We start from the raw sequence: 22,704 nt of genomic DNA, 5'->3' as shown, positions 1-22,704 counted from the left end.
CTCACTATTAATCAGATTTTGCTCACCGCAAATCGCAATGGTGCTTGACGCGCCTACAAAACAGGACTTCCAGGGAGCTTTCCAAATGTGGCAGGAGCGCTTTAGGTGAAGTATATCACTAAAGAAGGGGACGAATTTTTTTAAATCAAGTACGGTGTTTGGTTGTTACAAGCACATTATCTGAATTTTTTTATGGCTCCTCGTAAATTGCGATTGTTAGCTAAAAGTTGAGGATTCAGATGATTGATACTTCCTGAATGTTACAAATTTACTCAGTTTTAACTGAAGTTATGTTACTTTTCTTGTCTGGCATTTGGAAACCAAAAGCATCATCATTACAATGACTTAATAAAATGCTGTCCTTCCATTGTTCTGACATACAGTGAGGTGAGTTTTAGCCAGAACAAATATTGCCCTTGCTAACTTGAAAGGCTGTCTGAGAAATAAGAATGTCAGATTAATTTATGGCTGAGGCTTTCGACTTGCTTGTGTAGTCATCAAAGGGAGACTTGAAAAGCTGAGATGCTTTTTGCGTACTGATTTGTGAACTGTCATTCAGCCATTGAAAAAGCAATATATTCATAACATCTGAAGCTGCGCACCGAGTGCATGGAGATGAGCACTGCAGGCTCGCCTTTTTAGGGAAGAGGCTTATCTCATTAGAGTTCACATGAGACTAGTAAATGGTTGCTCCAACAATGAAACATTTTCTTGCTTCTCTGTGTCTGCTGGAATCTCTCCTACATGCTTTGAGCCAATGCACCGTCCCAGCATCAGATTTCCAGCTGGAAGGAGATTATTTGATAGGTGGACTTTTTGACATTCATCATGTCAGTAATCGTCTTAAATATGACAGACCAGAAACCATCGACTGCTCCAGGTCAGTATTCTGATAAATCTGCGTAGAACCAATTATACTCTTTTTGTTGTCTTTGTTGTTGTTTTAGCATCGAACAGCTTTACCTCAACTGAAGTCAATGACTATTGAAGCAAGGTTACCCCTAACTCAATAAATACAGTTCACTAAAACATTATCAGAGTTGCTATATAACAGTAAATCTGACCACAGTCCTGTTTCAGTGAAATTCTTCTTAACTCTTTATGTAACATCCACATCTGTGAAGGGAGAATTACTTACAGAAGTAACTTAGATCATGCTATTCTGCTCTTTTTGTCTGTTTATAGACAAACCTTCAGCCTATCAAGTTATCGGAGGTTTCAGGTGATGAGATTCTCTGTGGAGGAAATCAACAACTCTACCAACCTCCTGCCAAATGTAACTCTTGGCTATGATATATTTGACCACTGCTCAGATACACACAATTTCCCAGGTATTTTCAAACTCATCTCAGTCAACGGCTTGATCCAACCCTGGGCTGAACCACACAATAATCTGTCCAATGTGATAGCAGTGGTTGGTCCCTTTACAAGCACTGACACCCTGAGTGTCACTCCACTGTTCACAATGGATCTCATTCCCTTGGTAAGTTTATGATCTATTGAAATGTTATCATTTTTCACAGGCAGACTAAGTGATAAAAAAAAAAAAAAAAACTGTTGATTAATATCAGTTTACTTTTCTTCTTTTTTTTAAGTTTTTAAAAACTGGAACAATTTTCAACTTTATTCTTGGCAATTTTATGTGACTGAAAGTCGTGATCATTTGTCTATTACTCTTTCAACAGGTTAGTTATGGAGCTGGTAGCTCTGCCTTTTCAGAGAAGATCAAATTTCCCTCATTCCTCCGGACAGTGCATTCTAATAAAGGACTCATAGAAGTGATCATTAACATCATACTGCACTTCAACTGGCTCTGGGTTGCTTTCCTTAACAGTAGTGGGGATTATGGCATTGATGGCCGGGAGTTGTTTATAAAGAGTATAAAAGATACTGAAATTTGCCTGGCGTATTCCAAAAGTGTCAACAGCAATACAAACTACTCCCAAGTCTTCAAACAGATAGAGGAACAGAAAATAAATGTCATCATTGTTTTTGTCCCCAAAATGACTGCTGAAGTTCTCATTAAGTCAGCAGTACAACTGAATGTCACAAACAAGGTGTGGATAGCCGGGGACACCTGGTCCTTAAACAAAGATCTCCTCAAAATGAAAGGAATCAAAAATATTGGAACTGTACTCGGGGTGGCTCAGCCAGTGGTATCACTACCTGGTTTCAATGATTTTATCTATTCTACCAAAAGCCAGCCTCTTTGTGAAAATACAGAAAGGAATATGTTCTGTAATCAGGCTTTCAATTACAGCGGCCGGAATCCAGACAATATAATTTCTGCAGACCCATCTTTCTCCTTTCCTGTTTATTCTGCTGTATATGCCATTGCTCATGCCTTGCACAATGTCTTGCAATGTGGAGCTGTTAAATGCAATGGCAATATTACAGTGTTTCCGCATATGGTAAGTATACAGATATACAAAATATTAAATTTTCTAGTGTTTTGCATTCATAATACTGACAGCTTTAACCCATAAATCTAAAATAATTCAAAATACTGGTCCAATATATGTTTTATGATTACTTAAATAACATAACATATCTTATGGAATGATACATCCTCAAAATACAGTTAAAGCTTATATTCTGTGCCAAGCTTGGGCCAGAAATTTCTGTGTAAAATCAAAAGTAGTAATGGTCATCTTAATTTTGTTTACCCACAACAGGTTCTAGCAGAGCTGCGGAACTCAAACTTTACACTTTTAAATCAGAGCATTCGGTTTGATGAGAATGGTGACCTCAAGTCTGGAGCCTATTACGTAGTTTTCTGGAATGACAGTGGAGAAGCACAAGTGATCGGATTCTATAATTTTCACCCACCATATCATTCTTTCAACAACACCAAAATTCAGTGGTACAGAAATGGAAAAGTAAGTTGTTGTTTTTCTTCTCATCATAATACAGTATATACCAGCTTTATACAGTGATTAAAAGGGTTTGGTTTCTTCTTCTCTTCCACAGGGAGGTGCGTAACAAAGACACACTAGTGTAGTTATGACAGTTGCAGATGGTGAATAAACAGATGGTGGTTGTTCATCGTGTAATTTATCTGATTATATTGCTCAGTATCTACTAGGTTGTTAACATTTATCAAAACCTGTTATTGTTAAAAGTAGGTTACTGACATTTTCCTCTTGCTTGTCTTTTTCCTGTCTCTTACTGCATTGCTAAATATTTGTCTTGTACAGGTGCCAATTTCATTATGTTCCAAAGAGTGTCCTATTGGTTACATGAAAGAACAAGATGGGATCCACAAATGCTGCTTTAATTGTCAAATCTGTCCAAACGGAACTTATATCAACAACACAGGTAAATTATTCAACATGAAAGACAATGAATAATGGTAGTGCTGACATTCTTATCACAAGTAGGATGTTGACTATGAACAACAAGACAGTTCGCTCCACAGTGAATTTTTCATGAGTCTCTTTCATGACAATTTTTCTTTTCTCATGTAAAACAGAGGATCCCTACAAGTGCATCTCCTGTAAGGAGACCGAATGGTCTGCAGAAGGAAGTACATCATGCAGTCTGCGGCTGGTGGAGTACGTAGCATTCACAGATAGTGGGGCGATAATAATCATGGTAGGCGCTTGGGCCCTGGTGGGCCTCACACTAGTAGTGTTTGTTCTCTTTGCCGTCAACTACAACACACCTGTTGTCAGATCTGCTGGCGGACCGATGTGCTTCTTAATTTTAGGCTGCCTCAGTCTGTGTTGTCTCAGTGTGTTCTTTTATTTTGGTGAACCAACAACTTCTTTTTGTATCTTAAGGTTCTTACCATTTATCTTGTTCTACACTGTTTGTCTTGCATGTTTTGTCGTGCGCTCTTTTCAAATCGTTTGCATTTTCAAAATGGCCGCCAAGTTCCCCAAGCTCCACAGCTGGTGGATGAAATATAACGGACAATGGCTGGTCATCGCTTCAGCATTTGTCACTCAGGCTCTTTTACTTGCAATTGGCTATTCTTCTGTAACTCTCAGCCCCATTAATGAAACACAATGGTACCCAGACAAAACCATTGTTGTTTGTGACATTAATCCTAAAGCAGCAGGTGGTTCTGTGATTTTACTTGTATCTTTGTGCTCACTTTGTTTTATTTTCGCCTACATGGGAAAAGACCTCCCAAAAAATTACAATGAGGCCAAAGCAATAACCTTCTGCCTCCTCCTGCTGATTTTCACATGGATCATCTTTGCCACTGAGTACATGCTTTATCATGGAAAGTACATCCAAATCCTGAACGCTCTGGCAGTACTCTCCAGCCTCTACTCCTTTCTGTTTTGGTATTTTTTTCCAAAATGTTTCATCATTATTTTTCAACCCCACAAAAACACACAGCTGTACTTCCAAGGTCTGATTCAGAATTATACAAAAACAATTAGCCAATAATTGTGTCCACAGAGGACTGATGAGCTTCAGGATTTCTGAAAACTTTCAATGAAGTGGTAAAATTGTAGCCTTTGAGAGAAGATGGTAAAAAGTAGAGAGCAGTTGGAATCTTTTTCTTATGGTTGTGTTGTAAACTAATTGTGTGACATATTTTTGATTGTGTATTTGGCGTTTTTACTGGGGAATGCATTATTAAACAAAATCTTGAAATTATATACTAATGCATATTTTCATATCACTAACTCAGTTGTTTCAATCAGTTAATTAAAAATGTAGATTCAGCCAACAGTAGTAATAGAAACATGTTTTAACATTTAGCCCTGATTGTTTTATTACTGTTAAATTGAATGTTCACAATGCTTAAACACATAGTTTGAAATGTTATTAGGTTACATGCCAGTGAAAAGCCACAGGACATTCAGTGATAATAAAGTTAATTGTAATTAAAGTTAAGCCCTGTATTGATTTCACTATTTACATGTACCACAGTCTTATAACATTAAATATAATTCAATAAAATCCTAAACTGGATTGTATGTTTTACTTTCTGCTCAACTGTTTTTTGATGTTCTTGTACTTTACTGTGAACTCAAGAATTTGTATTCAGACTGAAACTAGAGTACAATGAGTTGTACAGGACTTGTGTGCAGCTGTCGTAGAGATTTTGATTTTATAAAGTTTGTTAACACAAGTATGTTCAAATATAAATTCAAGATTTAACTTGTTTCTTTCTGGTAAACAATAGGTGCTTTTTCTTTTTTGGTTCAAATGAAATTGGCCCATCATAAGCACTGTTTAGCCCGAATATAGTCACTTGGAACATGTGATCATCTGCCTATAAATGATAACAGGGGTAAAAAAAAAAAAAAAAAAAAAACAGCTAAATACTAAATCAAATAAATCAAATTCAACAAATCTTATATCTCTAATATTTCCAGGAACTTGCAATTTTTGCAAAATTCTCAATTTCTCCACTGTAAAGGTAGACAATAGGAGCTCTTCTATAGACAATACAGCACAAAGTAAAACTTTCTAAATAAAGCTTTGCTTCATCATCCAAAATACTTTCTTATTTACAGTCAGCAAGCCTTGTCATTTTTGAAGCAAAACACATGCCAGGGCACCATAAAAACAGCAAACAGGGCTTTTTGGGAAATGTGGTCTCTTATGAGAAAAAAGATGCTTCGATATGAACTGAAAAGTTGGAATTTCCAAATTCCCAGTCAGAGAAGCTATCAGTCAAGCCTCGTCAAATTTCCAACTCAAACAGTCAGAAGAATCTCACAACCCTAACCTTAAAATCCATAATGGATGCTGCATGCATTAACAAGAGTGAAAACTGTGACTGTTTATTAGCACTTCTGTCTTATTTGCATTTCATTAAATTAGTCATGAACACAATGCTGTTCAATTTCCTACTGTTGACATGTTGCTACAGTGTTTGCATGTGCAAAATACAGCACAATACGTCACCATGAACGTGGCTTTTCAGCCTTTTTCCATCTGAACGCTGCCAATCATTCCCAGCTCCAACTTCTGAGGTAAACTGAATACATTTGGCTACTGATGGACTTACTTCCCTGCACCAGTCTAATTATACCGTATGCATGTTTTACAGCTTTCCACTTAAAGCATCTTTTAACACAAGATGTAGCCTATATATTCCTATATTGCAGTGGCCGTTTTGTGAAGCCATGTCACCTTGTTGACTCTTTTAAGACCATGGTTCTTAAAGTTCAGACGAAAAGAAAGAAAAAAGGTGAGTTACAATAAATTTCTAACCATTTCTGAGATGGGATTTTGAGAAAATAGAGCATTTTTAATTGCAACAATCAAAAACAAGAACTCGGTGAAAGAGACACATAATACAGGCCCTGAGAAACAATGGTGGGATACAATGAGGGCAATTTAGCAAAAAGCCTCTTAAAGTCTCTAAAACAATGTCCAAAAAAAAATTATTTGCAAATAAGCATTAAGGCAATTTGTTTTCCTTCTACTATTGACAGTTTGAACTTGGAGTTGAAATTCACCAAAATGTGAAGAGTGAAATCAAGATTTAGATGGATAGAAATATTTATAGAAAAGAGCACTATATGTAGAAAATCAAATGTTATCTTACAAGTAAACAAGTAAACCCTTGAAAGTACATTTCACAGCAATGCACTTAGCACCCAAAAACACTGTTAAGTACGTCTCGTGGCTTTTATTAACCACTACATCAACCTGTAAATCCTGCAGATGAAGGCCCATCTCTTCCTGTCAAACAGAACAAGGTGTTAACCCTTTGGTGACACTCTAGTCGCAGCCCGGCCGACCATCACCGTCATCCGCAGAGTGATTGCAAATTATTTTCCAAATGACTTGTGTGGCCAAAGTTTAGGTCATGCAAAACTTATTTGTAAAAGGATGTAGCATTTTAGCATAAACCAAAGATACATGGTTGAATTAATTAGTTAATTTGTGTGTATTTGCTTGTGACCGCACACAATCCGACAACCTCATCCTTTTCTCACTGCTGTCATTTGCTGTTCTACTAATATCAAAACTTTGTTTCAAAATAAAGACATTTAATCTGACAACTGAAACCTTCACTTTCAGTCATGAGTTAAAACCTTTAAACTGTTTTCTAATTATTAGAATGTAAAAGCTCTATATAGGAAAAATGCTTCCTATCAACAAACCAAGCTGGATTTTAATTCACTGTTTGAGTTGACCTTTGCCTAACTTTCATATCTTAATGCGTAATTCCTTGCCCTCTTGTGTACCAAAGCACCTCAAATGTGTCAAACTCTGGAAATCAGTAACAGAGTCCCTTGAAATGCAACATAATTGTTTTGGCAATGAAGTAATGAGCTAGGTAAGATGTTTAGGGTTGCAATCATGTTTCAAGAGGAGCAGAACGTGACTGTCCAAGACCGAGAAAGGCGCATCAGGTACAAGGATAAATTCATGGTCTACAACTCCACAAATGTTAGACTGTCCGAATACTGTGATGTTCTGAGGGACAACATTTGGTGCAAACGGCCTGAACTGTGGTCTGATGGCAAGTGAATTATCCAACATGACATACAAGTTTCTCATATACCCATATTTCATACCTCACTATTAATCAGATTTTGCTCACCGCAAATCGCAATGGTGCTTGACGCGCCTACAAAACGGGACTTCCAGGGAGCTTTCCAAATGTGGCAGGAGCGCTTTAGGTGAAGTATATCACTAAAGAAGGGGACGAATTTTTTTAAATCAAGTACGGTGTTTGGTTGTTACAAGCACATTATCTGAATTTTTTTATGGCTCCTCGTAAATTGCGATTGTTAGCTAAAAGTTGAGGATTCAGATGATTGATACTTCCTGAATGTTACAAATTTACTCAGTTTTAACTGAAGTTATGTTACTTTTCTTGTCTGGCATTTGGAAACCAAAAGCATCATCATTACAATGACTTAATAAAATGCTGTCCTTCCATTGTTCTGACATACAGTGAGGTGAGTTTTAGCCAGAACAAATATTGCCCTTGCTAACTTGAAAGTCTGTCTGAGAAATAAGAATGTCAGATTAATTTATGGCTGAGGCTTTCGACTTGCTTGTGTAGTCATCAAAGGGAGACTTGAAAAGCTGAGATGCTTTTTGCGTACTGATTTGTGAACTGTCATTCAACCATTGAAAAAGCAATATATTCATGACATCTGAAGCTGCGCACCGAGTGCATGGAGATGAGCACTGCAGGCTCGCCTTTTTAGGGAAGAGGCTTATCTCATTAGAGTTCACATGAGACTAGTAAATGGTTGCTCCAACAATGAAACATTTTCTTGCTTCTCTGTGTCTGCTGGAATCTCTCCTACATGCTTTGAGCCAATGCACCGTCCCAGCATCAGATTTCCAGCTGGAAGGAGATTATTTGATAGGTGGACTTTTTGACATTCATCATGTCAGTAATCGTCTTAAATATGACAGACCAGAAACCATCGACTGCTCCAGGTCAGTATTCTGATAAATCTGCGTAGAACCAATTATACTCTTTTTGTTGTCTTTGTTGTTGTTTTAGCATCGAACAGCTTTACCTCAACTGAAGTCAATGACTATTGAAGCAAGGTTACCCCTAACTCAATAAATACAGTTCACTAAAACATTATCAGAGTTGCTATATAACAGTAAATCTGACCACAGTCCTGTTTCAGTGAAATTCTTCTTAACTCTTTATGTAACATCCACATCTGTGAAGGGAGAATTACTTACAGAAGTAACTTAGATCATGCTATTCTGCTCTTTTTGTCTGTTTATAGACAAACCTTCAGCCTATCAAGTTATCGGAGGTTTCAGGTGATGAGATTCTCTGTGGAGGAAATCAACAACTCTACCAACCTCCTGCCAAATGTAACTCTTGGCTATGATATATTTGACCACTGCTCAGATACACACAATTTCCCAGGTATTTTCAAACTCATCTCAGTCAACGGCTTGATCCAACCCTGGGCTGAACCACACAATAATCTGTCCAATGTGATAGCAGTGGTTGGTCCCTTTACAAGCACTGACACCCTGAGTGTCACTCCACTGTTCACAATGGATCTCATTCCCTTGGTAAGTTTATGATCTATTGAAATGTTATCATTTTTCACAGGCAGACTAAGTGATAAAAAAAAAAAAAAACTGTTGATTAATATCAGTTTACTTTTCTTCTTTTTTTTAAGTTTTTAAAAACTGGAACAATTTTCAACTTTATTCTTGGCAATTTTATGTGACTGAAAGTCGTGATCATTTGTCTATTACTCTTTCAACAGGTTAGTTATGGAGCTGGTAGCTCTGCCTTTTCAGAGAAGATCAAATTTCCCTCATTCCTCCGGACAGTGCATTCTAATAAAGGACTCATAGAAGTGATCATTAACATCATACTGCACTTCAACTGGCTCTGGGTTGCTTTCCTTAACAGTAGTGGGGATTATGGCATTGATGGCCGGGAGTTGTTTATAAAGAGTATAAAAGATACTGAAATTTGCCTGGCGTATTCCAAAAGTGTCAACAGCAATACAAACTACTCCCAAGTCTTCAAACAGATAGAGGAACAGAAAATAAATGTCATCATTGTTTTTGTCCCCAAAATGACTGCTGAAGTTCTCATTAAGTCAGCAGTACAACTGAATGTCACAAACAAGGTGTGGATAGCCGGGGACACCTGGTCCTTAAACAAAGATCTCCTCAAAATGAAAGGAATCAAAAATATTGGAACTGTACTCGGGGTGGCTCAGCCAGTGGTATCACTACCTGGTTTCAATGATTTTATCTATTCTACCAAAAGCCAGCCTCTTTGTGAAAATACAGAAAGGAATATGTTCTGTAATCAGGCTTTCAATTACAGCGGCTGGAATCCAGACAATATAATTTCTGCAGACCCATCTTTCTCCTTTCCTGTTTATTCTGCTGTATATGCCATTGCTCATGCCTTGCACAATGTCTTGCAATGTGGAGCTGTTAAATGCAATGGCAATATTACAGTGTTTCCGCATATGGTAAGTATACAGATATACAAAATATTAAATTTTCTAGTGTTTTGCATTCATAATACTGACAGCTTTAACCCATAAATCTAAAATAATTCAAAATACTGGTCCAATATATGTTTTATGATTACTTAAATAACATAACATATCTTATGGAATGATACATCCTCAAAATACAGTCAAAGCTTATATTCTGTGCCAAGCTTGGGCCAGAAATTTCTGTGTAAAATCAAAAGTAGTAATGGTCATCTTAATTTTGTTTACCCACAACAGGTTCTAGCAGAGCTGCGGAACTCAAACTTTACACTTTTAAATCAGAGCATTCGGTTTGATGAGAATGGTGACCTCAAGTCTGGAGCCTATTACATAGTTTTCTGGAATGACAGTGGAGAAGCACAAGTGATCGGCTTCTATAATTTTCACCCACCATATCATTCTTTCAACAACACCAAAATTCAGTGGTACAGAAATGGAAAAGTAAGTTGTTGTTTTTCTTCTCATCATAATACAGTATATACCGGCTTTATACAGTGATTAAAAGGGTTTGGTTTCTTCTTCTCTTCCACAGGGAGGTGCGTAACAAAGACACACTAGTGTAGTTATGACAGTTGCAGATGGTGAATAAACAGATGGTGGTTGTTCATCGTGTAATTTATCTGATTATATTGCTCAGTATCTACTAGGTTGTTAACATTTATCAAAACCTGTTATTGTTAAAAGTAGGTTACTGACATTTTCCTCTTGCTTGTCTTTTTCCTGTCTCTTACTGCATTGCTAAATATTTGTCTTGTACAGGTGCCAATTTCATTATGTTCCAAAGAGTGTCCTATTGGTTACATGAAAGAACAAGATGGGATCCACAAATGCTGCTTTAAGTGTCAAATCTGTCCAAACGGAACTTATATCAACAACACAGGTAAATTATTTAACATGAAAGACAAAGAATAAAGGTAGTGCTGACATTCTTATCACAAGTAGGATGTTGACTATGAACAACAAGACAGTTCGCTCCACAGTAAATTTTTCATGAGTCTCTTTCATGACAATTTTTCTTTTCTCATGTAAAACAGAGGATCCCTACAAGTGCGTCTCCTGTAAGGAGACTGAATGGTCTGCAGAAGGAAGTACATCATGCAATCTGCGGCTGGTGGAGTACGTAGCATTCACAGATAGTGGGGCGATAATAATCATGGTAGGCGCTTGGGCCCTGGTGGGCCTCACACTAGTAGTGTTTGTTCTCTTTGCCGTCAACTACAACACACCTGTTGTCAGATCTGCTGGAGGACCAATGTGCTTCTTAATTTTAGGCTGCCTCAGTCTGTGTTGTCTCAGTGTGTTCTTTTATTTTGGTGAACCAACAACTTCTTTTTGTATCTTAAGGTTCTTACCATTTATCTTGTTCTACACTGTTTGTCTTGCATGTTTCGTCGTGCGCTCTTTTCAAATCGTTTGCATTTTCAAAATGGCCGCCAAGTTCCCCAAGCTCCACAGCTGGTGGATGAAATATAACGGACAATGGCTGGTCATCGCTTCGGCATTTGTCACTCAGGGACTCTTAATTCTTATTGGCTATTCTTCTGGACCTCCCATCCCCTACAATGAAACACTGTGGTACCCAGACAAAATCATACTGAGCTGTAACATTGATATCAATATAGTCACTTCTTGCTCTGTGATTTTACTTGTATCTTTGTGCTCCCTTTGTTTTATTTTCTCCTACATGGGAAAAGACCTCCCAAAAAATTACAATGAGGCCAAAGCAATAACCTTCTGCCTCCTCCTGCTGATCTTCACATGGATCATCTTTGCCACTGTGTACATGCTTAACCGTGAAAAGTACATCCAAATACTGAACGCTCTGGCAGTACTCTCCAGCCTCTACTCATTTCTGTTGTGGTATTTTTTACCAAAATGTTACATCATTATATTTCAACCCCACAAAAACACACAGCAGTACTTCCAAGGTCTGATTCAAAATTATACCAAAACTATTAGCCAGTAGCTACGTCCACTAACAACATGTATACATACAGAGGAACTGATGATCTTCTGCTAACAATTTTGCTATTAGAGCAAATTTTTACTTTAATTTTTGTCTCAGAATTTTCAGGAATAATTCAACATTTTGGGAAATATGCCTATGCACATTTTTTTATAAGAAGATGCTGTGTCTGTCAAATATGACTGCTTTTCTATATGGTTCTATGTTTGTAGTTCTTACTTTACTCTAACAAAGTCAGACTGGCTGTTCCTGAGCTTGAAGTCTTTATTGTCAACTTACAGTAGTTATTTACCTGCTGCTTCTCATTTAACAAACAAATATGAGAGGCTATCAATCCTTTCATCTAAAAAGGAGATAGCAAATAAACATATTTCTGAAAATGCCACTTTTCCTGGGTGGACACTAACTATAATGGTTTCTTTTCAAATAATTTTGCCATGTGTGCAGCTAAATTACCATGAATAATTGCCACATCCTCATTAAAGATAAATGAGCTTAAAACCTAACCTAGGAAATGTACTTAGACATCATAAAAAGCTTTTGTGATACTTTGCATTTGAATCACACATTCAAGAGATTAAAGTAAACAAGAGTGTGTGCTTGCACTGTTGTTGCCATATTGATTAAAACATTTACAATTCCAGTTAAAATGAACACTATGATTTAAATGGACACTTAAGTTGTTTACAGCCTCATAACATTAAATGGCAAATTGTATAAAGTTCATGTATGTATAGCGCTTCAATACCATACCGATTCAATAAAGTATAAAACAGAATGTGTGTTTGTGTTTTGCTGTAATACTGATGCAACACTTTGCTGTGATACTGTACATAAGGTAGATGACTGCAAGATCTTGAGGATACAAATATGGCTTAAAGTCTCCCCTAACTTAAAAAAGTGTTCTTGTCACAACTTCCTCTCTTTAGTGTTTGAGCTTCACTGTGCTAAAAAATGTTTGACACTACATCCCTTCAACATCACAACTAGTTCTAAAGCCAGTCCTTGTCCAAAAGGTAACTTTATACGAGTGTTATCTGGGGAATTGACGCCTGTATTGCACATACACCGAGAATGGTCATAAAGGAAACGCCTTGTACAAAGTAGTCCAACTTTTAAAATGCAAAATATTTCCATATTCAATTATGACTCCTTTTTTCATTTCAGGAGGACATATAGTTTCGTGGTTGGGCCATTTTCTAGAAAGTGAATCATAAATTAAGATAGTTTCCATTTTTAATCAAACTTTTTATTTGTTATTTTCTACACAATCACTGACCATCAAAAGTGACTACAGAACTTTTTATTTGGAAAGTAACACTTTTGGAAGAAGTATTAATTTACTTGAGTAAAAGTATACAGCAATGTAAAAATACTAAATTAAAAGTTAAAATCCAACTTAAATAATCGTATATAAGTGAAGCAGCAAAATATAGTATTAATTTAAAACTACTTGTGTGGACCACACATGACTGACACGTGGATATATTTTTCTATGTAAAATCATTAGACAGCAAATTTTCATTTTGACTAAAGGAAGAATGTTTTGCATCACTAACCCTTTCAGCTCTCTATCTATTTTTCAGAAATGCCATCAAAAGAATAGCTAAATGTAGTCAGTAACAGCTGCATAACTGTGAGGCCAAAATTAACAACCTTTGGCATTGAGGATAACAGACACTTGAGAGAATTTCAAAATACAAGTTACTGTATCAACACTCCAAGGGGAAATTTAGAAAAACTCCATTAAAAAACAACAATTTTTCTTCTACCTAATCAAAACCGTAGAGTCAAACAGCCCTATAACAATGAGTCAGTAAAAACTGAGTCACCGAACTTGTTCTAAATATTCTCAACTGCAACTCTATCAAATTTGATGCAATATATATGAAGGACAATCAATGCTACAGCCCCTTTAGTCAAAGTACTACAAGGCTGGCTCGTCACAATGTGCCACGCTTGTCAGCATTGGAAAAATTTAGCCGGTTGATTTATGTTTTTTTAATCACTGATTTGGCCTGATCCTGGTGCAAAAACTGGTACAGTGTAGAACTGATTGAAAGAAAAAAATGTTCTTTTTAGCTGACGCATTAAACCTGCTTACTCATGGTGAGTGTTAAACCTTGTGTGCAGTTTAGATACCTTTGCATACTAATTTGTGAATTCTCATCCAACCATTTTCTAACTATGCATCTCATTTCCACGTGCATGGAAATGACGAGGTTAAACCGTCAGCAGAGACCCACAACTTCCTAAAAGCAAAGGCAAAGCCCTTTAGAGTTCACATCAGATTGATGAACGACAATTACTAAAATGAGACTTTTTCATGCTTCCCTGTGTTTTCTAGGTACTTTTCTACATGCCTTGACTCAGTGCACCGTCCCAGCCTCAGAGTTTCAGCTGGAAGGAGATTATTTGATTGGTGGACTTTTTGATATTCATCATGTCAGTAGCCCTGTTTACAGCCACAGACCAGAAGTCATTGACTGTTCCAGGTGAGTTTTCTAACAAATCTAGTAGTTATCTTCTTAAGTCGTAACTAATGTAGACTGCTTAATGGATTAAATATGAAATTCAAGTGGTGTATTTACTCCTGAACCAGTTAATTGGTACATTTAAGTTGCTGTATGTGATGTTAAGTCCTACAGATTTGAAACATCCGTATCTGTACAGGGTTTCCAAGAATGATAGTGCTGTTTGAGCATTCACAAACATTAAGGCTTAAATCTCCAAGCCAAAACAGTTGCAGAAAAGAGCATCTAAAGCCACGTTGAAACAAATTACAATGGATTACAGTAGCCAAACTCAACTCTCCTGCTGTCTTCTCTCTGTCTGCAGTAAACCCTTCCTCCTACCAAATTATCGGAGGTTTCAATTGATGAGATTCTCCGTGGAGGAAATCAATAACGTTTCCGACTTACTGCCAAATGTAACTCTTGGCTATGATATATTTGACCACTGCTCAGATGCACACAATTTTCCAGGTATTTTCAAACTTATCTCAGTCAACGATTTGATCCAACCCTGGGCTGAACCACACAAGCAACAAGCACACAAGACCAATGAGTCGACAGTGATAGCAGTGGTTGGTCCATTTACAAGCACTCAGGCCCTGACTGCAGCCCCACTGTTCATGGCGGATCTCTTTCCAATGGTAAATTTGCAAGCAAAACAAACAACTTGTATACATTTTTGTTATTGACAATAATGTAGCGGTTTCATCGAAAACAGTTTTAAATTTTGCATTTGAGAATCTTTCACTGAAAATGACTAATTGCTCGATTTCTCTGTTAACAGGTCAGTTATGGAGTTTCTAGTTCTGTCTTTTCAACAAAAGAGAAATTCCCCTCATTCCTGCGAACAGTGTATCCCAGTAAAAACACCATAGATGCGATTGTTAACATTCTGCAACACTTCCACTGGCGCTGGGTTGCTTTTCTTAACAGTGATAATGATTTTGGCAATGATGGACTGGAGTCGTTTAGAAAGAGGATCGAGTATACAGAGATTTGCCTGGCGTATACCAAAGGTCTCAACGACAACACAAATTACTCTGAAATATTCAAACAGATTGAAGCACAGAAAATACATGTCATCATTGTTTTTGCTCCAAAAACAAATGCTGAAGCTGTCATTGAGGCGGCAATAGAACTCAATATCTCAAACAAAGTGTGGATAGCAGATGATGGCTGGTCTTTAAACAAGAAGCTCCCCAAGATGAAAGGAATCCAAAATATTGGAACTGTACTCGGGGTGGCTCAGCCAGTCATAACTATATCTGGTTTCAATGATTTTATCTATTCAACCAAAAGTCAGCCTCTTTGCAGAGATGCAGGACGGCAGTTTTGTAATCAGTATTGCAACTGCAGTGACCTGAGTGCTGAAGAAATCATTGCTGCAGACCCAACTTTCTCTTTCACTGTTTATTCTGCTGTATATGCCATCGCCCACGCCTTACACAATATCTTACAATGTGGAGCTGGCAGATGCAGCGACAATATTACAGTGTACCCACACAGGGTAAGTATAGAAATAATCTTCTTGAGTTATGCTAATTTATGGTTCAAATTTTTTCAACTTAAAAATAAGAATTTTATAAAGTAAAATTATTTCACTTTGCTGTCATATCTAACAAATATGAAATTAACATTTGAGGATCATTTCACTTGTCATATGGTCATAATAACATTGAGCAAAAGAGACACACATTCTGATAATTCCTACTAAAATGACTTTGATAAAGATATTTTTCTATCTCTGGAGATGTTGATTAGGATATCTAAATTATGACATTACTTTGGTCAATTTAGTTTATGGAGAACAGTGTCTAAATGTTTTTGGCTGATTTTCACCCACAGTCCAGGTTTTTTGATCCATCCCCTATAAATGTGCAAAGGGTTTTCAATGTGTGCCGTTGTAACTGTAACCTGGCACCGGCCTCCTATTGCTCACAGCTTCAGTCTTCGATATGGTTATAGTCATGATTATGAAGGTTTGCTCAGCCCCTCTGAAGGTTAGACCAACCAGTGACCAGTGTGGGTGGCTCAGTGTGATGACGTTGAAGTGTTTGTTTCTAAATGTAGTTCCAAGTAGAACAATGACTAAAATTATTCTGAAATAGTCATTTACCAACATGGCGTTGCACTATGATCACATTAGGGGAGGATCTCTGTTGTTTTCAGCTCAGTATGTCTATCCGGTGTTGATTGGTTAAAGGCTGCTTTAATAGTTTCAAAGTTAATAGGAGGTCTACGCCTATTAGGATACAACGACTGGGGCTCCGGTAATACTGGGCTAGAGCAACTCTGCTTATAGTACTTTTCAAACATTGCATTGGCATCACAAATAGCCCAAGAAATGGTTTGAGTCTATATTTTGTTAAATGACATCATGTAACCTCTAAAAGGGGGGCATCACACTGCAGTTCTTTTCTTTGACCATAATGTTTTTAAAAACTGATTTAACCAACATTCAATGTCCAGTATCCAATTTCGTTGTCAATAACAGTAATAACGTTGTGTATCCACATCAGGTTCTAGCAGAGCTGAAGAAGTCCAATTTTACACTATTAAATCAACATATTCAGTTTGACGAAAACGGGGACCCCAAATTTGGATCCTATTCAATAGTTTTCTGGAACCACAGTGGAGATGCACAGGAGATCGGATTTTATAAATTTCATCCATCAGTCCATTTCTTCATCAACAACACCAAAATTCAGTGGTACACAAACGGAGAGGTAAGTAGTTTTTTTCCTAACAATATGTGCAGTTCTAATTTACCGTAAATCAGAGTGTAGTGTTTATATATACAGTAAATTTATGTGATCAGATTGCATGCGATGATACAACGTGTTGTTTTACTTGAGTGTACATGTGCAGAACGTTTCATTTGTTTAGTAAGAGCTGTGACAGATTTAAAACACCAAACCAACCTACACAGTATTATTTTTGCCTTACATGTTGTTTGTTGCTGAATAATCATCTTGTACAGGTGCCTACTTCATTGTGTTCCCAAGAGTGTTCTGCAGGATACATGAAAAAGCAAACGGGAATCCACAAATGCTGCTTTAGCTGTGAAATCTGTCCGAATGGAACTTACGTCAACACAACAGGTAAATTATTGGAGGAAGAGGATGAATAAAAGAAATGCTGCCATTCTTGCCTTGATGTGAAGTGACTCTTGCCAAGTTCTTTTCAATGTTTGGGAGGGATGGATAGTAAAACAGACACATTTTCCATTTCCATTTTGACCACTAAGCATGAGTTAATAATGTAGATGAAATAAATGTGCTGTCAGGTAGGGTTCTAATTATATACTTTAGTCTTTGGCTGCAGATTGGACGAGTTTCATTTCATTGTGCAACACCTGTGCTGTTTTGTCAAAATTACTTATAATTTAGTAACTAATAAAAATTAGAGCAAGTCTTAATTTAAAACAAAACTTGTCTTAAGAGAATGTAGTGTACAAAAGCTTTTGACATCTGATATTTTCCAAAAGTTTACCTTTAACTTAACTGACAAACTGTCTGTCTCTCATGTAAAACAGAGGATCCCTACAAGTGCATCTCCTGTAAGGAGACCGAATGGTCTGCAGAAGGAAGTACATCATGCAGTCTGCGGCTGGTGGAGTACGTAGCATTCACAGATAGTGGGGCGATAATAATCATGGTAGGCGCTTGGGCCCTGGTGGGCCTCACACTAGTAGTGTCTGTTCTCTTTGCCGTCAACTACAACACACCTGTTGTCAGATCTGCTGGCGGACCGATGTGCTTCTTAATTTTAGGCTGCCTCAGTCTGTGTTGTCTCAGTGTGTTCTTTTATTTTGGTGAACCAACAACTTCTTTTTGTATCTTAAGGTTCTTACCATTTGTCTTGTTCTACACTGTTTGTCTTGCATGTTTCGTCGTGCGCTCTTTTCAAATTGTTTGCATTTTCAAAATGGCCACCAAGTTCCCCAAGCTCCACAGCTGGTGGATGAAATATAACGGACAATGGCTGGTCATCACTTCAGCATTCGTCACTCAGGGACTCTTAATTTTTATTGGCTATTCTTTTGCACTTCCTAAACCCTACAATGAAACAGCGTGGTACCCAGACAAAATCATACTCAGCTGTGACATTAATGTTATAGCCACCTCTTGCTCTGTGATTTTACTTGTATCTTTGTGCTCCCTTTGTTTTATTTTCTCCTACATGGGAAAAGACCTCCCAAAAAATTACAATGAGGCCAAAGCAATAACCTTCTGCCTCCTCCTGCTGATCTTCACATGGATCATCTTTGCCACTGTGTACATGCTTAACCGTGAAAAGTACCTCCAAATCCTGAACGCTCTGGCAGTACTCTCCAGCCTCTACTCATTTCTGTTGTGGTATTTTTTACCAAAATGTTACATCATTATATTTCAACCCCAAAAAAACACGCAGCAGTACTTCCAAGGTCTGATTCAGAATTATACCAAAACTATTAGCTAATAACTATTCACAAAAAATGTGTCTGACAGAGAAGCTGATATGTATCACACCTGATCGATGCAATTCTAGTGATTGGCTTTTTAGAGTACATAGGAAAAAAAAAAAAAAGAATACTGTTCTTTTTTCTTATTACAGTTGTACATTTTGTTTGTATATTTTTATGATGTGTAAATCAATGAGCAATAAGTGTTGAACTGTGCTAAGATACATTAACAAACATTCCAGCAAAAGGCTCACGTTGTAAAGTTTTACAAATGGGTGGCAACATAGCCTAAAGTTGTGAGTAGCAGTCTTTATTGGACTGTGATGTTTGGTTGGAGAATTTTGTCATTAGTTTAATCACTTAAACCTGTAGTGCAAAGCTTTTGTCCCCCCCTTCTGCCAGTGAAAGTAATTACAAAAAAACTGTTGACATCCTTATGTCATGGGCTCCACTGTAGTCTAATCGGTTGCTTCTGGGGCTGTAAAATGGTGTATAAATTGTTTTGAGCATCACAACCTGCGTGAAATGATTGTTTTCATGATCAGAATTTGATCAATTTTATCTGATAATAACTGGAAAATCTTGCAAGATTGAATTGTTTCATCCTCATTCAGGTTAGCTTTTAGCTAAACCAGAAGTTAGCTGGCTTGATCAGCATAGGTTTCTGATGTGCACTCTTTGCCCACATAGCATTCCTAGCATGCATTCATCTGTCCAGCGTGGGAATGTCTTACCAGACACCATATCTAAAAACGGTCTACTGTGAAATACAAAGAGATTTATTTGGCGTTGGTAGGTTAATAAGCACGTTTGAACTAATTACGAAAAGGCTTGAGTGACATTCATTTATAAAAGTCCTGCACTACGTCAGCAAGTAAATTAATAAGTCATTTTAAATGACATTGCCCAGTTTTGCAGGTCTCATTAGCAAGGGTGTGTTTACTGTACTGTTGTCTATTCAAATCATTTTTACACTTTTATAGCCAAATCAACACACAAATGTTACCAGATAAAGGTACAGTTGTATGTCTCTTCATTCTACAACGTTCTTGTCTAGCTAAACTATTAAATCATCCAGAAGGTAAACATCCAAAATCAATTTTTAGAAGGAAAACTAAATCAAAATTTCAAAACCAAAGATTTTACAATACTTAACCAGTCAATAGTTCATGAATACTGCCAGGTCAGAAATGTACATGAAAGTTGTTGTAATAAATAAATTATAGAGAATATGTGCATGTAATGCAATTAGTATAGCTTAAATATGTAGCTACATATATAAGATTACATGTACTGTAAATAGAAATGTCAACATCTGTTTTGCACACAACCACACTTACTTAAAATGATGAATCTTATAAAGTAATTTTTTTCAAGCCCTGTACAAATGTATCTATTACCCTGTACATTTCATCAAGTTCTATAACTGTTAAAATGACTCAATAAAAATATGAATTAAGACCTTTAACATTGCTGTTTCACCACATGACCATATACTTGCATGGCTTAATTTAATTGTGAATATTTAACTTCATTACATTGGGCTATTTCTAAAACTGCAATGCCAAATCATAAAGATAAAACTTTTGTGAGGTTGTACACAACTTCGTTCAATTATAAATTCAAATTGAACATACCTTGGAGCAATATTTTAAAGCTACTCTGCTAGCATTTGCCTGCCACACACACAAAGACACACACACACACACACACACACACACACACACACACACACACACACACACACACACACACACACACACACACACACACACAAAGATGTGTCCTACATATGTAACTTAAGACTGATGTAGATGATTGATGGAAAAATAATGAACTCATCATACTTGTCGAATGTTTGTCTATCTGTTGCACAACATGTTCTTATTGTCTCAGGAAGGAGGTACCCATTTATCTGTGCACAGCATGGTCTCAGACACGACGTCTCCGTACCTTCATCTTGTGACCTACGACCTCACTCAGTACTATCTGTGCACAGCATGGTCTAATTTACGACGTCCATATGTCTTTATCTTGTGACCTATGACCTCACTCTACTATCTGTGATCTACAAAAACAGATGTACAGGGGGAGTGGGGGTGACTGTCAACTGTTTGTCACACTGTATAAAAGCTGAACTACAGAGAAGAGACTTCGAGCAATGCTGGACATCCTTCTTTGAGTGTACATGTATTTGCTCCTTCTTGCAAGAATAAATGTCCGATGTGTTTGAATTTGAATCCAGCCTCTGAGTAATTTTTCTAACAATGATGAAATGTCACATATTTGTATTTAATAAATAAAGTTGGGCTCAGCTCCACACAGAGAACTGGGTTTGTGATTAAAGTCCAGGGCAAGGGCTGGACTCTTCTTATTTGAAGTAGCCCTGTGAGAGACGTAGCGGGAAGCTGTGGGGAAACTCACAAGTACCTGGCTAAGTGTGTGCATGAGGTCTTGAAAAGGGTTCTGCCTTGCGACTCTTAGCAATTCATAGCAGCTCAATTGTTCTGCTGGGGGACTTCAATGATCAGGTGGGAAAAAGATGGAAAAACGTGGAGGGTGATTGAGACGACGAGGCTATCCAATCTGAACCAGACTTGTGCTTTATTATTGGATTTATTGGAGCCAGTTAAGGCAGTTCAGCCACATAAGGATGCCTCCTGCACACATCCTTTTGGTATAGATCTCAGGGAGAGCTTGAGTATCTCATCTAACAAGGAAATGCCTCAGGAGGAATCAGAAGGAGCCAGAAGACAATATTAGACTACATCTGGACTTCTTTGTTTAATCTGTCATTGTGGCCTGGATAATTGGCAGAAAATAGACAAATTAAAAGAACAGACCACTGTATCAAAAGAATATAATTTAAACATGAAATTAAATAAAATGTCATTGTAACGGCCACATTGTTATTATTAAGTCATTCATCTCTTATGATCAAAGAGCAATCACATCAGAGCAATGAATCCTTAGAACCAAACACTGTTGTAAGGTCTTCTACCCAAAATATTGTCTATTAGCCTTTCTTAATGATATAATCTAACACTATAGATTTGATCTTATTTAAAAAATATTTCAAATTACTGTCAGTTTCATAGGAAGATGGTATTTAATAAACTATAACTATATGTACTTTATATTAGTACATATAGTATTTTTTTGGTCTTAATGTACTGTATAGTGAGAATAATTTATCTTAATGCTGAGTCATAGTTTAAACTCATTTCTAAGTCATCTTTTTATTAACGCCTCTTCCTCACTTGATGAGGGCCGATCCCTTACTACTGAGCAGAACGAGTTCCGCCTTTCCGCCTTGGTTACCTGAATTCAAATTCAGGTGACACTCCTGGCCCATTAATCACCTTCATCTGCAGAGTGATTGCAAATTTTCCTACTTCAAATAACCTGTGTGGTCCATGTTAAATTGTGCAGGGATCATTTGTGAGAGGAGGTGGTCTTTCGGCATAAACCAACGATAGCTGGTTGAATTAATTTGTGTGCATTTGCTTGAGACTCTATCCGGTTTGGTCTGATCAAAACACATCTAAACATGTGTTTACTATATTTCTTCAAAAGTGCCAATCAATTTTGAAACTTAATTTTTTTTTAATTATTATTATTCATTCAAATAATTGTTTACTATCTTCTGAATTGATTTTTTTTTTTGTATCAACATTTAGCATGTTGACAGACTGAAAAAGGCAGAACTCAACTGCAACAACACAAGGTAGCAAAAGGGCAAATGTTTGGGCAAATTTTGGATCTCTCACTTAATAATTTGTGCTGCAAGAAAGATGGAGTGTTTTATCAATACTTTCCACCCAATCTTCGAATAGGGTGAGCTGT

The 22,704-nt window shown here is 37.1% G+C and overlaps 3 protein-coding genes across 3 annotated transcripts; all 3 read left to right on the top strand.

Moving 5' to 3' along the window:
• Positions 1–683: 683 nt before the first annotated feature.
• LOC138193126 (taste receptor type 1 member 1-like) lies at positions 684–4,401 on the top strand. Its single transcript, XM_069140949.1, has 6 exons — positions 684–880; positions 1,186–1,483; positions 1,686–2,411; positions 2,676–2,879; positions 3,198–3,318; positions 3,473–4,401. Exons 1-6 carry the CDS (start codon positions 684–686, stop codon positions 4,399–4,401), a joined length of 2,475 nt encoding a protein of 824 aa, XP_068997050.1.
• A 3,781-nt stretch (positions 4,402–8,182) lies between these two features.
• LOC138193128 (taste receptor type 1 member 1-like) lies at positions 8,183–11,901 on the top strand. The gene is made up of 6 exons (XM_069140956.1): positions 8,183–8,379; positions 8,685–8,982; positions 9,183–9,908; positions 10,173–10,376; positions 10,695–10,815; positions 10,970–11,901. The coding sequence occupies exons 1-6, from the start codon at positions 8,183–8,185 to the stop codon at positions 11,899–11,901; spliced, it is 2,478 nt and encodes an 825-aa protein (XP_068997057.1).
• Positions 11,902–14,214: 2,313 nt separating this feature from the next.
• On the top strand, positions 14,215–18,875 carry LOC138193134 (taste receptor type 1 member 1-like). The gene is made up of 6 exons (XM_069140963.1): positions 14,215–14,396; positions 14,740–15,055; positions 15,199–15,921; positions 16,934–17,140; positions 17,395–17,515; positions 17,950–18,875. The coding sequence occupies exons 1-6, from the start codon at positions 14,215–14,217 to the stop codon at positions 18,873–18,875; spliced, it is 2,475 nt and encodes an 824-aa protein (XP_068997064.1).
• The last annotated feature ends 3,829 nt before the right edge of the window (positions 18,876–22,704 follow it).

This window comes from Embiotoca jacksoni, unplaced genomic scaffold, assembly GCF_022577435.1.
Source record: "Embiotoca jacksoni isolate LCO1_2020_lvr unplaced genomic scaffold, fEmbJac1.0.p SCAF_9, whole genome shotgun sequence".
Classification (NCBI taxonomy): Eukaryota; Metazoa; Chordata; class Actinopteri; family Embiotocidae; genus Embiotoca; species Embiotoca jacksoni.
The sequence above is the reverse complement of the archived record's forward strand: the minus strand, read 5'-3'. Positions and strand labels throughout refer to the sequence as shown.